Source organism: Macadamia integrifolia, chromosome 5, assembly GCF_013358625.1.
Source record: "Macadamia integrifolia cultivar HAES 741 chromosome 5, SCU_Mint_v3, whole genome shotgun sequence".
NCBI lineage: Eukaryota > Viridiplantae > Streptophyta > Magnoliopsida > Proteales > Proteaceae > Macadamia > Macadamia integrifolia.
Window position 1 is genome coordinate 34,394,296 of NC_056561.1, and position 17,355 is coordinate 34,411,650.

Consider the following 17,355-nt stretch of genomic DNA (forward strand, 5'->3'; position numbering starts at 1 on the left):
CTTTCAGTTCGAACATGCCAAGCACAAAAATAATTTCTTAAACCAAGAAAAAAATTACAATCTTTGTACTTTTTTTCTTTTATTCTCTTAACTACAAAACACAACCTCAAATAACACCTATTGCGTACATCATAAAATATTTTTTGATGGATTTAGTGGTGAAAAAGAGATGAGAAAAAAGGGGCTAAATTATCATATTTTGATATAAATTTAGTACATAAGCAATCAAGAAAATGAGCCAAAGTTTGGTATGTCCACTTCCTGAAGCGGTTATTCTTTGCAGCGAGTGCGACAATGCGGTGAACATCAAATGGCCGAGAGCATTAAGGCACGATGTTTTCACCACTTCCTAGGCAATGCCTAGTCGCAGCCTAGGAGATCTGTTGCCTCGCGAAGCATAAAAGATTTGACAACCTTGATTACATGTAAACAACATAAAGAGATATGTCGGATCACAAGTACATACCTCATCTTACCTATTTGCATGGATAAGTAGAAACATTCAATTAGTGTATATTGATTCCTTTTCTTTTGATGAAAGCTTCAAAAGTCCAATCCAGGGGCAAGCTAGCTAGAATATCTTACCCTCGTTACCTTTCTCTATTAGCCGATTAAATTTTCTAAGGTCACCAAAGACATCCTTCGGACTTTTTATGCAATAAGGTTTTTATCGTGGAAGGTTCAAGATAAAACAAGGAAGGAACATCGTAAAAGACATTTAAGTTATTCAACATCACAAACAAGCACTAGCAATGAAATAAAAACATAATGGAACTGAACCAAAGAGAGATATAGATGGCAACAATAGCTCGCAAATAAGCTCACCTTTCTTATGATCTTGCGTAGCGAGGGACATATCCATGACCTCTGATCTATGTTGTGTGATTAGGCTCTCCACTGATATAAACTTACAATCCTAACATAACAACCTATCGAAAAATGGTAGTAAAGCTCTTAAGGCATATATTATGCAAATGCGATACATCATAGCTCAATAGAAGACTTTGAATGTAGGCATCTTAGAGCCTTTCTTAATGTACTACATTATGAACAATCTCCCTAAAGAATTCAGTTTATTTAAAATCTCTACACACATCAACAGCAGTGGTTGATAAATGAACTCTCAATCACGTGTTTACTAGAGGAAGCAAGAGAGATACTTGAGAGTGCAATTTGACCAAGAAAGAGGGCAATCCAACAAATATTTTCAAAAGAAGAACAAGGGAAAATAACATGAAAACGAGAAAAGGCATAAAGACAACTCCCAAGTATTATTTTTGTAGGAAGAAGGGACACATGAAGGAGGATTCCTTCATGTTCAACCAATGGCTGGAGAAGAAAGATGTATTCAAGCAGTTGTTGTATATGGGATGAGTGAGGCAGAAGGGGGTTGCATCAGCCATGTTCGCAGATGGGGTTGGGACGAGGGTGAGGTAGAAGGTGTTGCAACAATGGGGATAGTTTGGAGTTGGGGAAGGGTGAGAGGGTGAGGGGGGGGACTATCGTAGAGAGCCAAGTCTCATCACATTTGTAGTCATCGGGTTGCCTTTGTTGGGAAGAAGAAATTAGGGAAGACGTAAGAGAAAATGTTGAATTAAAAAAAATAGGATAGATCAATGACAGATTTAAACTACCTAATTTAACGGCGGATAAACACTAGCACATTTTATTCCTGGGTAACCCACTAGCTTACCCACCCTTCTCCCTTATTATTATTATTTATTGTTTTGTTGAGAAGAATTATAATTATCAAAACTCATTCTTTTTCTAGAAAGGGTCACAACTCACAAGTCACCTAATCCCTTTTAAAACCAGCAAATCACATTTTGGTCCTTTATTTAGTCGATACACTCATACTGTTCCCTGTTTGGGCCATGTCATAATTATGTGTTTCTTCTAGGGCCCATATGAAAGGAAATTTCAATTTCAAAACTCTTCCAACAAAATAACATCAAATAAAGGGTAATTTACAACGCCACCCCCCTGAAGAATGCAAGATTTATAGGAGCACCCCTTATCTTTCACCAAATTAGACTCAGACCCCTTGTCGTCAGTCATTGTTAAATGAAGAGTTAAAATTACCGTTATACCCTATTCCCTAAAACTCACGTTTTAACCAAGATTCATTAATGATGTTTCTGCCGTTGCAAGAATAAAAAACAGAAGAGCTTGAGATCGCCATTGAAGTCCTTCGATCGAAGGGCTATAATCTCTTCGGCAATGTGATCAAACCCTTCGATATTCAGTAGGAGCTCCTTGACGGCAACGGCAGAGAGAGAACCAAAACGATTCATTCCACAATCATTCACAGATAAGCAGCAAAGACCTAAATAGATAAAGAGCCAAGGAGAAGAAGAAGAAGAATAAGGAGATATGCTACGTTCGTGTTACAGACCATTGGAGCGATGCTTTGGGGGCTTATGAGGGGGAGACGGACATTTTTATTATTTATTTATTATTATGTTTTTTTGTAGCAATTGATGGATTCAGTGGTGGAAACTGGGAAGTAGAAATTTGTGTGGGATAGGGCTTCATTTTTTATTCAGTTTTGAGGCTTTGTGGTTAGGTGAATTTGGGATTTGAAGATGAAGAAAACGAGAAACCTCTTCCCACTTTGATCCGGCTTAATTTGATGGTTATATGAGCTTGGTTAGCTTGATTGCACTGAATAATTGAATCTAACGAAGAATGGGATCTCATTTGGATTTCAAGAACATTGGTGATGGACAGCTACAGGAAGGAAGTGGTGCTTGTGTGGGAAGGCTACCGGGAAATTTTCCACTAACACGACAATCTTCCGTCTATTCGTTGACCTTCAATGAGTTTCACAACAGCATGGGTGGCCTTGGGAAGGATTTGGCTCGATGAACAGAAAGAACTCTAGGACTAGCAGGGAGCTCTTGTTGAAGAAAAACCCTTAAAGACACTCATTGTTTCTCAATAACTAATGAAGCACAAACAAAATTATACCTCGCATATGAAATCGCCTCTCCCACTCCAGCCAAAACTGCAACAAACAACAACAGCAGCACAAAACACAGAGAAAACCACCTCAGAGAAACCGCCATTGTCGCTTCAGAACTCTCTCTCTCTCTCTCTCTCTCTCTAAGTCTTAATCTCTGTCCTTCTCATTGTCTTCCTCTATGGATCTCGAACGTTCAATCCCATCAGTGGCATTTCATTGATTCTTGACTTAGTTCCTATCTATTCCTATGGTCAATTATCGCTTCCTCTGAAAACCCTAAGACGCTGGAAGGGACGGTTGAGGTGAAATCACCTGAAGGAAACGTTCTTCAGCCGTAGTCGCCGTCGTGAGAAGGGTTGTGGTGAAATCGATTTGGAGACTACAAGGGTTTGGAATCAACCTATCACATTTTTTTTAAGGGTAAAATGGTATTTAGAAAAAAAAAATAATTTTACTGATGTCAGCATTATTGGTATATTCTATAACAGTGACTGATGATAGGGGTCTGAGTCTAATTTAGTGAAAGAGAGGGGGTGTTTTTATAATACTGACATTATCCAGGGGTGACACTGTGAATTACTCTAAAATAAACGAGCACCTGTTAGCCGGAAAGATAAGAAAATACACTCACACAGAGACTTCACGCCGGGAGAGAAATAGGGACAGAGAGAGAGAGAGAGGGGAAGGAGGAGAGAAGAAACACTGAGAGAGGGGGAGAGATAGAGAGAAATGACAATGGAGAGAGAGAAGGAGAGAGAGGTAGAGCTAGAGAGTGCAATGTACACAAACTGTTTGTTACTAGGTCTTGATCCTTCGATCCTTGGTATCGTAGGCAATAATGGTAACCCTCGAGTCGGATTTTTTCGCCATTCAAACCCTAAATTGGGTGAACAGCTTCTTTATTTCATCTTATCTTCTCTTAGAGGTCCAATTCAATCTGCAAAGGTTCACATTTTGTTCTCCTCATTGTTTATTTCGCTTTTTTCATCTTATGTTGAACTCTTCTCGTTCTGAATCCATCGAGATCTTGCAGGATTTTGATAAGGTATGGCCGATCTTTGATTCTGCACAGTCTCGTGACTTCCGTAAGGTAAATTTAGAAATTACTATGTAATAATTAATCGTGTTCATTGATTTCTAAATTTTATTTTTGTTGCTTGTTTGATTCCCCTTTGGTTACGCAATTTTCTTATTAATTTGCCCCTTCCTCTGTATGCTAGGTTGTCCAGGGAATTATAAATGAGCTCGAATTGCAAGGGGCACTTCCGAGAAGCAATTCAAGGGTTTCCTCCCTTGCTACTTGTTGCGGGCCGAGGTTGGTGATATATCCAATTGTGTTTCAGTTTATGTTATTTGTTGATCCTTCCACCCCAACCCCCCAAATACTAAATAGTTTTGGTGCAGTTGAAAATTTAAAGCAACTTTTAAATGTAGCTCATCTTAGCGCATTTCTGTGTCATACTATCATAGACCTTCCGTGAGTTCTGTATAAGGCTATGAGCCACAAAGTTTTTGCAGATTCCAAATGGGATTTGAGACCTGATTTAGGATCATCAGGTGTTGTTATAAACCATCTGAGTTTGGTTATTTAGCTAAACTTCTGCCCCATGTTATATGAAGATTCATCGTGCATCTGTCCTTTGAAACCAAGAATACCTTTACTAGTTGTGTCTCATCTTCCAATTCTACCATTATTTATCTAACTAGAAATAATTGGAGGCTAGAACACTGTCGAAATATTTCTGTGGCTTGGTGAGTCGTGTGAGAATGACGTTTCTATGTTCTACTTCGAGTGAGCTAACAACTAAAAGGCCTACATTTGTTGCTTCTATGGTCTTGTTTGAGTAACAAGAATGATGATTTCGTTCTTGCAAATGAGATGCAAATACAATAGTTGCAGTAATGGATGCCCCAGCTGCGTAGTAGATCACTCTTATCTTTTTTTTTTGGTTGGATGTGAATTTCAGTGCCATATTTTTTAATTGCACACACAATATTGTCACCGATACCTCATTTCTATTCTTTTGATTCATCAGGAGTGTTAGGGACACTTTTCGTGATTTCCATATGTCCAATGAAAATAATCGAGATGCCAATGCCCAGGGAATCAAATGTATTGAATAAATGGGTCCTTACCATTTCCAGGGTTGTTGTAAAGAGTTCCAGTGTTTTTTCATAATTTTAGAGTACATGAATAATTTACTCCCCACCCCCCACTGAAGATGCGAATGCGACTAGACATATTTATGTAACATAGTAGTCATTGTTAAAAACTCTATATGATTTGGAATCTAGCTAGGTTTGTTTACCTTACTTCTTAATATTGGTGTTAATTTTGTTCTTAAGATATTCTGGTCTTAGTTTGCATCTGGTTATCCATATTTTTATTGATGTGCATATTGCCTGAGGAACTTTGCCTCATGTATTTTTTGGATTTTGTGCTGTAACATTGTATAATTACTGATGTGTGAAAATGTTACCCTTGATCATTTCTTGTACTTTTTTCTGTTTGAAATCACAGATAATCCAAGTTATTTAGTTTTGTAGTGGCATAGTGATTAATGAGGAACTGAAGGATGACTTTGTTACTGTTACTGCAGATTTGTTGAACTTCTGTGGCAACTTTCTTTGCATGCTTTACGAGAGGTTCACAGAAGAACTTTTGCGGCTGATGTAGCTTCTAACCCTCTTCCTGCTTCATTGACAGATGTAGCATTTTCACATGCAGCTACATTACTTCCTGTGACAAAGGTAATATTAGATTTTCTTAGGGAATTGCCTTGTTGATTTTTCTGGAACTTTTGAGCTATTCCTTACTGAAACTTTTCCTTCTAAGTTTTGAGTTGACCATCTCTACAATAATGAACAACTGGCTGGTTGTTTCAGAGTTGGGATTTCATGCATGCATTAGGTTGTATTTTCATTCTGATTGTTTGGTTTCCATATAACAAAATCCAATTTGAATGCTGTTGTAGTGATCAGAACATGGTTTGAAAGAAAAGGTGTTGGGGGTTGGGAGTTTTGCACTGCACTTTCTGCTATTCCTTTATGGTGCTTTCTATTTATTTAATTTCCTCATGTGCTTACTAGTAACAACCTCGGTGAACAGTCATTGGTTTGCTCTTAACTCTGTCATGTCAAACAGGCTAGGATAGCTCTTGAAAGAAGGAAGTTTCTTAAAAATGCAGAAACAGCTGTCCATAGACAAAACATGTGGTCAAACTTGGCTCATGAAATGACAGCTGAGTTTCGCGGTCTTTGTGCCGAAGAGGTAAAGGTTAACTTGTTCCCATTCATTTAGAGGTACCAGCTTTTCAACATGTTCGTGGTTATATCATTTCTCACATTTTCCCGTAATCATGCAACACAGGCTTATTTGCAGCAAGAGCTGGAAAAATTGCAGGACTTGAGAAATAATTCAAAGTTGGAAGGGGAACTATGGGATGACCGTGTCTCTAGCCCCTTGGGTCAAAACTCACATTTGGTTTCCAAGGCGACTCGCCTATGGGAGTCCTTATTAGCTCGTAAGAGTAAGTATAACTCCATTGCTTTTTGCATGTGTATTGTTGGTTTTCACATCCCTTGATTGAGTTGATTCTGTAAGCTTGTTATTTGAACATCAGCAAGCATAAAACATCAACTCTAGAAGGTGGACGTTTTCCCTAAATCTTTCTTATGCAATCCAGTGGAAACTTTTGTTTTTATATGCTTAGATGCTCGATCCCACTTAACTACTTAGCTGGTATAGTATGATTTGATTTTGGTGGACCACCTCTAATCAATCCAATATTGGGATTTTTTCAATCTTCTTTTTAGAATGTCAACTGTGAAAAGTCCCGCTGCTTCTTAAAGAATCACAATTTGGGCACCTTGCCAGGGACATTTTCCAAATATAACTGTCTTTGACGTTTACTGGTTCTGTTTACAGGTCAACATGAAGTTCTTGCTTCAGGCCCAATTGAGGATTTGATTGCCCATCGTGAGCATAGGTAATCCTCCTTCTCTCCATCCTTTCAAAGTCTGTAAATGGCATTTATCTACTCTCATATATAATATTCCTTCCCAGGTACCGCATTTCTGGATCATCCTTGCTTGCTGCCATGGATCAAGGTTCTCAGGTTCCATATCCACATGTATCATCTGGTCAGCCTGGTCATCTATCTTTGTTAAAAACAGATGCTAGAGAACCAATAAATGGATTATCTCCCAATGTGAATAGGGAAAAACAGAAAATCTGTTCAGATTCAACTCATTTACAAGTAAATGAAGAAACACATTCTAAGGTGGATGATAGAAGTGGAAGGGTCCACCCAACTGTTGACGTTGCAGAAATTCTTAGACGTTGGACACATGCTCTACAACGTATTCATAAGCACTCACTTTATCTGGTACAAGATTTTCTTTTATGATATTAATCTGTTGTGCCATGTATTGTTTATTGTCTTATGGCATCATTCAATAGTTGCATGTAGCTACCTTTCTGTTATTGTGGTCTTATTGGTGCATTCATAAGCAGCAGTCACCTTATTAGTTTATGAAGCTTTTATTATACTGGGGATGACCTAATTTTAAAATATGGTCATACAGACATTATTTGATTACTGTTGTACAGCAGGCTTTTATCACGTGCTTGTTAGTGGATCCATGCCATCCATTTCATTTTCTTTACCTCATTATCTATGTTTGCTACTCTGAGTTTTTGCATATTCCAACCCCGAAATTGACTAGGCATTGATTGTCATTTTGTTACTTTTTTGCTTGGGCTTATACCTTGCCTTTATAATGATCACTCTAGTATATCGGACACTTCAAAAGCTCTATTTTCGGTGTACTATAACTGCTTTATGTTTCTTTATTATCTTTGAAGAAGTAACCAATGATAACACACCTGCTAGCTGCTATACTGTTGTAGGCCAAAGCTAATGATGGAGAGGGTCCAGAGCTTTTACGAAGTGCGCATGATGGTGGTACTAGTGGCCATGTTGAATCTTTAGCGGCAACACTTGCAGAACATCGGCAACATTTAGCTAGTGTACAGGTAATAAATAGCATTATAACCATGGGTGCATGAAACTTTTTTACTTGGGTATGTTTTTCTGATTTTGGTCCTGCCTGTAACTTCAGTATACCACCAAACCTTTCTCATTTCTACATTGTATCATTTTCTGTTTCTTTATTTATTCATATATGACATTTATGTTTCTTTCTCTCGATGGTATTGTGGTATATGATTCATGGTCTCCATCTCAATCTGATATATATTTCTTATTTCCTAATATTTGATTTTCTACTATAATCTCAATGGAGGAATAGCTGGTAGAGGAGTACCGACATGTTGCCCACCCACAAAAGGGCTACTGACACATTGCATCTATTCCTTGAAGAACGTTACCTCACAGTTCCATTGGTTTATCTCTATGATAAAGGTTTCCTACCTGGTCCATTATGGAAGCCATACCGAAATGGCCCTAATAATCTGGCATGTGGCTGATCAGATGGGGCCTAAATTTTGTGGTCAGGTTAGACCCATAGGTCCCTTGCTCACATATCAAATTTCAGTCCAATTGGAGTTTGCTATGTGGAAAATTAGGACTTTGCAAATTCAGGACTATTGGAGAGTGCACAGTGTTGGTCCGGGTACTCTACGCATGCATAAATGTTCATGGGGATGTATGCCCACACACTGGAGGGTGTTTGTTTGAATTAGGCCCTGAAATTTGACACATGTTTAACGCGGACCATGTCCTTTCTATTCCAACATTCAGAGTTACCACGTCGTCAGTCCAAGTGGCTCAAAATGGACTGTTTAGGAGGCCCTTCCTAAACAGGGCCATGTAAAGGCACTTTTCCCTGAATTCTATTGGCTTATACTAAATTCATTCATGTAATGGTTGGAAATGGTCTAGCTAGTGGTTCCATATTAAATTGTGCTATTAAGGTTCCATTTCTTTCCATGTAGAAAGGAGGAAAACGAAAATTTCCGTTGTTTGTTTGGACGTGAAATGCAAAAAAATGACATTAAGAAATGAGAAAATGGATTTATTATGTATATCATTTACAAAAAAAAATTTCAGCAAAAAACAGGCCATAAAGGAAAAAGTTGTTAGTTTATAGTAAGAAAGTAACCCTACTTTGGCTGTCGTTATTTAGGGAAAATGGATTTGCTATACTCTGACAATTGGATTTTATCAAGGTCAGCTCTATGCGCATATTTGTTTTACACTAATTATAGTCTATAGATGAGCTGACTAGAATCATTTAAGATCAGATCCCTTAATTTATGTTTTTTTGTTAATAATATTGTTTTGGTGGATGAAACAAAATTAGGGATAAATGCGGAGTTGGAGTTATGGAGATCAACCTTGGAATCAAAAGGTTTCAAGATAAGTAGAACAAAAACGGAGTACATTGTCTGGAACTTTATAGTAACAATAAGACGTGGTGAAAATTGATGATAGGGAGATACCACGAAGTGACAGTTTTAGTTACCTAGGTTTATTCACAAAATAAGGAGAAATAGAGGATGGTTTTGCATAAAGAATAAGAATAGGATGGATAAACTTGAGGGGTGCGTCTGGAGTGTGCGTGGTCGGCATAATCCTTGAGAAGTCAAAGGAAAATGTTATAGGAGAGTTATACGACCATGAATGATGTATGGAGCTGAATGTTGGGCAGTAAAGAAACAACAAATAAATGGTGTATGTTTTTTGTTAATAATATTGTTTTGGTGGGTGAAACAAACATAGGGATAAGAAGTTGGAATAATGGAGATCAACTTTGGAATCAAAAGGTTTTAAGATAAATAGAATAAGAACAAATTACATTGTTGTATAACTTAGTAAAAATAGGATTAAAAGTGGGGTGTGTATGTGTGTGTGTGTGAAAATTAATGATAGGGAGATACCATGAAGTGACAATTTTAGGTACCTAGGTTCTTTCATAAAATAAGGAGAAATAGAGGATGTTGTTGCATAAAAAATAAGAATAGGGTGGATGAAGTGGAGGGGTGCGTCTGGAGTGTGTGTGATTGGTGTATTCCTTTAAAACTCATAGGAATATTTTATATGAGAGTTATACGACCATTAATGATGTATGGAGCTGAATGATAGGCAGTAGAGAAATAACACATAAAACAAGCTTAGTGTAGCTGAATTGAGGATGTTGAGGTAGATGAATCGTAAAGATGGAGAAAGATAAAATAAGGAGTGGACAAATTAGAGCTAATTTAAGAGTAACTCTGATGCATGATAAGTTGCGAGAAAGTCATTTGAGGTGGCATGGACGTGTTATGGAGGGCTTTAAATGCTCCATCATGGACAGTGATTTGATTCAGATTGAATAAGTTAAAAGAGTTAGGGGTAGGCCTAAAATGGCACTGGGAGAAGTGAGGAAAGAATAGGACTATTAACAATATAGCTTTGAATAGAGATGATTGGAGGAAAATGATCCATGAAGCCGACCTCAGGTTGAGTTGAATTGAGTTATGTTACATCCTGTCATTGCAGCTGTGCAGGTGCATATATTTGTCACTAATGAGTAAAAAATAGAAGGTTCTAAGAGGATTTAAGGTTCAGTTTTGAGACCTATTTCGATTGCAAAGTTCACAGGACAGTTTAATTCTACAATTTTCTTTCATGTTGTTAGTATCAATAGTCTTTCTAGTCACAATCTCCAATCCAACATTTTTGGTACATATCAAGTGAGAAGCACGAGTAGATCAATTTGCAAAGTTACAACCTATAATGGTGAAGGCATTACAATGCTTGCAAAAGTAGCTCTTCTTCCCTTTTTTGAGAAGAGGCTGGAGCAAGCAGTTGCCTACAAAAGTGGGCAGCATATCAGCGCAATATATTTCTTCCTAACAAGAAGGTCTGGTAGACTATTTTATAAGGACTGTAAGGTTACCCTGGGGAGAGGCTAATCACCCAACATAGATTGGTTTTCTTGGATATGTACCTTAATGCGCATAAACGTAACGTAGTGGAGCCCATTTGCCCTATGATAAGGTGAGGGGCTTAAAAGGCATTTCCTTGAATTTATTTATTGATAAAGTGGTCAAACAAGGAAATTGGGACTTTGATGGAGACACTGCTACAATGTGGAACTAGAGGACATTTTGTATCAAGAAGGTTGTAAAGAGGTTCTAGGGGAATCGAAAGGAATAAATTAAAACTTGGTGGTGGGATGATGCGGTTCAAGTAGCCATTAAGACTAAGCAAGCTTGTTTTTAGCAGCCATTAAGACTTGGTCCTAACCAAATGTTGGCCAAGACATCGTTGGATTATCCCGTTTCATGGAGAATAGATTTGGATTGATATGACTTATGCGGGCTCTACTCTTTGTGATGTGGGTGGTAAGTTTATTTAATGCTCCATCAAGCAAATCTAGATGGACGTAACACTGTAACCTCAGGAAATGGACCTCCAACTCTTAGATTTGGGACTCCATTTTATTTGATATTAAAGCCAAGCTATCTGTTACCACTACTACTTGTTTTGACTCCCCAAGGAACAAGCTTATTGTTGTTTCCTGGGATCTCCCCCCCCATCTTTTACTCACCAAGACATCATATGTTGTAGATATCTATGCAAAATTAGGGTGTTGAAAGTGAAAAAAGCCTTAAGAAGGATGAAATTAGGCAAGGAATTTGAGCCATCGAAGTGTGGAAGAGTTTAGGAATCCGTGGTTTGATAAGATTAGGAGCACAAAGAGAATGCTAGATGAATGGAGAAGAAATATTGTGGTTCCGATTTACTAGAATAAAGGTGATATTCAGAGCTGCAATAACTATAGAGGCATAAAACTAATTAGTCATATAATGAAGTTATGGGAGAGGGTCATTGAAACCCACCTCAGAAAGAAAATTATGATTTCGGAGAATTAATGTGGTTTTATGACAGGAATATCTACGATGGAAGCTATTTCCTTTCTTAGGAGACTCGTGGAAAGATTTAGAGGGCAAAGATTATGAATTATGATGCAGGCAAGCCTTTCGGTTGGGCCAATGCAGAACAACTTCTGCCAAAGATTAGCCATCTACAGTCTAACTAGGAGAAGATAACATCCAGCTTTTGGTGGGCCCCATGGCCATTGCGGGGAAAATCCTTTGGAGGGTTATGACAGCTTGCAGTCATACTCTAATTTCGGGAATTATAATTTATTGCGTAGGGGTTTATTAGTAGTCCAATAGTTTCTAACTTGCAGTTCTCTTTATTTGTTAGCTAATTAGTTGGGATTGGCTAAACTTTGTAATTGGTTTTATTTAGGCAAGGGGTCTAGATTGCTATAACTGATTTAAATATTATAAATAAATGTATGTGGTTGGACATAATAGAAAACAAGAGTGATAAGAAAAAGAAGAGAAAGCTTTGGTTTGGAAGATGTGAGAGGCATTGGCAGTGAGAGACATGAGTCTGAGAGAGATGACCCTATCCCCCTTACTTATCCCATCCTCTCCCCCAATATTCAATTTTCTTCTCTATTGATTTTACTTTCTATTGTTTTGTAAACCTGCAATTTTAATATAAGAGAAACATTCGAAGGTTTATGTGATCTGTTGAGATCATTGTGGGATGATCCTACTGTGAGATCAGTACCTGGTTGTTTAGTTGGGTGTTGGTCTTGTTTAAATTATCTCCATATGGTCTTTATTGATCTAGAAAAATCCTACAATAGTGTCCTTAGAGAGTTAATCTAGCATATATTATAGAAGAGAAGGGTTTCAAGTAAATCCGTTGACATAATTAAAGATATGTATGTTGGTGTAGTGACGAGCGTTAGAACTGTGGGGGGTCAAAGTTGTGAATTCCCAATTACAACGGGGTTACGTCAAGGATCAGCCTCAAACCCTTATTTGTTTGCACTTATCATGGATGACTTAACTAGAGGCATACATGATGAGTTGCCTTGGTGTATGCTTTTTGTTGATGATATTGTCTTGGTGGATGAGACAAAAGCTGGGATTAATGTCAAGTTGGAATTATGGAGATCAAACTTGGAATCAAAAAGGTCTTAAAATAAGTAGAACAAAGACGAAATATTTGATAATGAGGTGGTGAATATCAGTGAGTCGGTGATCCCACAAACTGATTATTTTAGGTATCTAGGCTTATTCATAAATAAAGAAGGTGATACAGAAGATGATGCTGCTCGAAGAATTAAAATAGAATGGATGAAGTGGAAAGATGTGTTTGGACTGTTAGGGTGATTAGCGTATTCCATTGAAGCTTAAAGAAAAAATTTATAGGACTATTATATGACAGGCTATGATGGATGGTGTGGAATGTTGGGCAATTAAGAAATGTCATAGATAAACTAAGTGTAGTGGAAATGAGGATGTTGAGATGGATGTGTGGCAAAACTATGAGGGATAAAGTAAGGAATGATCATATTAAAGCAGAGTTAGGAGTAACTCCAATATAAGATAAGTTTTGAGAATGTTGTTTGAGGTGGCATGACCATGTTCAACGGAGACCTTGAGATGCTTGAGTATGGAGGAGTGATTTGATTCAGATGGAAAGCACCAAAAGAGCCAGGGGCAGGCCTAAAATAACCCTAGGAGAAGTGGTGAGAGAAAGACATAGCTTAGGCCTCAACGCCTCGTATCTTGTATGACTACGAATAGAGCTGATTGGGGAGCAAGGATCCATGTAGCTGACCCCATTTAGTTGGGATAAGGCTATGTTGTTGTTTTTGTTGTGTTGTGCACGACAGTTTGCTTTACATACGTATTTTCCCAGACATGAACCACCATGCTAGTGGTAAAAAGTCATTTACCTTCATGAGTTTTTCATTTTTTTTTGTTTCAATTCCACTTATTTTTGTTGAGTAGTTTCATTCAAGGGTGTCAATTGCGTACCTATACAAATACTGATAACGTGCCGAATTATCATACCAAGAGAGATTTGGTACGGTTTCGGTCTGACAATATTTATTTTCTGTGTACGTGGTACTGTATCAGTATTTAAGAAAAACTGTTTTGTACGTACCGAACCATACCGAATTACCAAATGCATACTGAATACCGTGCTGAAATAACGACTATATATACATAAATGGGAAAAATATTTTACCGAAACCGTATCTATACCATACGGTAGGGTTTCGGTATCTACTCTTGGTCTGCTGTACCGTACCAAAACCTTACTGAATACCGAATATCGTACTGGTTGACATCCTTAGTTTCATTCTTCCTCTTTTTGGCAATTGCTTTATAGAATTGGTCTCCTAATCAGTTTTCGCTTGAGATTGATATCACATACTGTAATTATCTGTTACAATCAATGGTAACACATTCCAAACTGATATTTTGGTGTGCAGGTGCTCATTAATCAACTGAAGGGAGCTGCTCCAGCAATGCAGAAATCAATTTTGGAGCTAACTGAAGAAGTGAACAATATTTCATCTGGTCCTCCGATGACCAAAAATCATGGCAGATCTACCTCACCTATGCAAGCTCAAAGTAGTGGAAGATCTGTGGTAAGATCTTTGGATAAGATTGATCTAGATGGAACAATATCCTGCTATTTTAACTATATAATATTTAGTGATTGATAGTGTCTTTTAATGGTTTTTGTAGAACTAATAGCATTTCTTCTGACCAAGCAGGAAAATAGCATTGATGAAGTTGCAGAAATGACTTCAAAATTTTCAAATGCTCATCTTGATAAGGTTTCAGCAAGCCCTCCTGCTTTGAAACTCCCACATTTGTTTAGTTTGACTCCAAATTCTTCTGTGAAAGGAGGACATATCCAAAAGCGGCAAACTTTGGTTTCTCAAGCCTGCCAGGTGGTAAATTTGTCTGAAGAGAAATTTCTGGACCAGCCTTCATCAATCAATCATGTTGATACTTTGTCTCAAGGTTTTCACATAGTCTAAATATACTTTCGACTCCACATCTGTACCTTTAACTCTTATAAGATTGTCTAACCGAAGGCCCACGAATAGAGTTGGTCCTTAGTTAACTTGTGGTTTACTCTGAAGAATTGTCTTTTCTTGCTGTGCAGATAGTGACAGTTCTTACGTCCAGAACTTGAGGAGATCTGTTCGGGAAGCTGCTTTTTCAGTGCAATCCTGCAATGTGGACTCTACACGAGATAATCGATCTGATGGTAGCTCAGAACATTTTTTTGTACCTCTTTCAGGGACTGGATTATCTCGCATTGCACCAGAAACCAAATCAGTTGCAATTAAGAGCAAAAAGCTATTTGTGTCTCCATCAGACACCACTTTTTTACATGGGAATTTTGTCTCTGAGGACCCTGCTAGGAGCAACTATGATGATACACCAAATAGGTTGAATGATACAGATTCACCACATCAGTTTAACAGTGAAGCTAATGGATTCCTCTCAGATATTGGTTCCAAGTATGCTGCTTCTGATGCTGAAAGGGCATTCTATGACATGGACGATACCCTGGATCAGGTCTTCTCACCTCCATTGCTAATGGAGACATCGTTCTTCTCAGATTCGTATGAAGACTTGCTTGGTATGTTGATTTCACCAAACACTTCCGAAATCGCTTCAAGATCAATTTTGATTTTTTCCTTTTCAATTTTAGGTGTGTATGGTATGTGGTTATTTCTACAAGTTACAATATCAATAAAAGGAATGATGACTGTGTCCTATGCTAATGATTTTGGATGTCAAAGCTTTGGGTTAATCTTTGCCCTCTGACAAAGGACACCTTGTTTCTCCGACCAGAGGAATCCATCTGTTGGTTGGTTAGGATTGTATTTAGTTCTTTTTGGGGTGTGCATGTTGAGGGAACTTGTGCCTAAAGTGAAGACATTTCTGAATCGTTTCCTCCTGCTTTTTTTGTTGTTTAACAATATTTTTTCTTTCCTTTAGCACATATTGGTTTAAATGCTCGTGCTACTGAATATTTATTATTTTTTTTTCCCACAGCACCATTGTCTGAAACTGACACAGCTTTAATGGAGTGCTGAGAAGTTTGGTTTGTACGGCAGTTATATGGAAGGGCTAAATCCAATTATCACATGCTTCAGTCTTTGGAATGGGTTGCTGTTTATTATGGCACATTTAATTCATCATAATACCTCCTCTTCCATTATTTTCTGCAAGACCCACTGTTTTTTGTGATTTTACTATGTATTATTTTGGTTATTTTTATTTGCTTTAGTATTTGGTTTCATTACGTCTGCTATGGTTTTGGGTTCAATAAATGTTCTATCTGTACATGGGGATGGCCGTCTTTCGGCACCCCACCTTGTAGATTTCCAGATTGTAGATCAATGGGATCAGATGATTGTAGTACTTCTAATCCATCTGCTTCCTCCTGGAGAAGAACGGACATTTTTGGATGTGATTTTTAAACATCAATGTTTGGTTCTTGATTTGGAGGACTGAAAAGGTGGGGTTTGGCATGTGTAATAGCCTTCCAAACAGTACTTTGTCTCACCAAATGCAAAGGTATGCTACATGGTGGAGTGTGGAACTATATTTTGTTAGATGACTTGTTAGCATAAGGATTTTTTATTGAATTGATATGTTCTTGATCATATGCAGGTAGCTTTGTCTGGTGCTTTGGATTTTCTGCTGAAGATTTAATAGGGGATTATTGGTATGTGAAATCACATGCCTTTACTGTTTATTTTTTGGTCCGAACATCACTGGGTTGGTCTTTGTTGATATTATGCATTCCTACTAACCATGTGGGGGGCTACACAGGGAAGTTCCTGAGACTACATACCTCATTTCAAGTGTAAGATTGACCCAAATGAATCTTGACATGGTTCATATGCACATATCCACCTGTAGACTGGAAGCTTATTTGGGAATGATGATGGCAAACACTGTATGGGTGAGACTCAGGTGGGGCAAACCAGCACATGGTCCACCTCCAGCAATGGAGTGTGGGGGAATGATCAATGAAACAGGGCTAAAAGCCAGAATTGTCAACTGCAGTTTCCGGCACATATCTGAATTCTTAATGTAGCTGGATGCAAATGTGAAGAATGCTTCATCAACACGCAGGCGCTGCCCTTGCTGATAATTCCAAGTGATATTGAAGCTCTCAAAAATTATAAATTGTTCCTCTGTAATCAACTGGCGGAAGCACCTAAAATGGAGGCTTAGATGGATACTGGTCCCTCCCTTACCCTTTCTTTAATTCCCCTTTTCCAAAACTCTTGGTTAATAGAGTGGGTGAAGTGCAAGTATTTGTGTTACAAAAGAAGGGTTTTTATTTTTTTTTATTGAACCCTTTAAGGTGTGAATTAATTTGTAATTTTTTTTCCTCTTCTAAGTATAATGCACTTCTTTTTTTTTTTTTTTAGTGGATATAATAGGAAGTCTTTTTCAAATTATTTTTATTTCAACTTTCGACAAGAAGACAAGGAGCAATCAAAACAAAAATATGTGTTTTAGG

At 37.8% G+C, this 17,355-nt stretch overlaps 1 protein-coding gene across 1 annotated transcript; it reads left to right on the forward strand.

Annotated features, from left to right (window-relative positions):
• Positions 1-3,597: 3,597 nt before the first annotated feature.
• On the forward strand, positions 3,598-17,267 carry LOC122078157 (AUGMIN subunit 6-like). The gene is made up of 15 exons (XM_042644022.1): positions 3,598-3,910; positions 3,999-4,055; positions 4,186-4,280; positions 5,566-5,716; positions 6,111-6,236; positions 6,336-6,495; positions 6,894-6,954; positions 7,032-7,353; positions 7,878-8,003; positions 14,285-14,443; positions 14,573-14,825; positions 14,971-15,453; positions 15,873-16,397; positions 16,494-16,548; positions 16,656-17,267. The coding sequence occupies exons 1-13, from the start codon at positions 3,695-3,697 to the stop codon at positions 15,911-15,913; spliced, it is 2,250 nt and encodes a 749-aa protein (XP_042499956.1). The 5' UTR covers positions 3,598-3,694; the 3' UTR covers positions 15,914-16,397; positions 16,494-16,548; positions 16,656-17,267.
• The last annotated feature ends 88 nt before the right edge of the window (positions 17,268-17,355 follow it).

Excerpts from the sequence above, each read along its gene's own strand:
- LOC122078157 (XM_042644022.1), top strand. The coding sequence starts at position 3,695 with ATGACAATGGAGAGAGAGAAGGAGAGAGAGGTAGAGCTAGAGAGTGCA. Across the intron at positions 14,826-14,970 it reads TGTTGATACTTTGTCTCAAG|ATAGTGACAGTTCTTACGTC; the intron begins GTTTTCACATAG and ends CTTGCTGTGCAG. Across the intron at positions 15,454-15,872 it reads TTCGTATGAAGACTTGCTTG|CACCATTGTCTGAAACTGAC; the intron begins GTATGTTGATTT and ends TTTTTCCCACAG.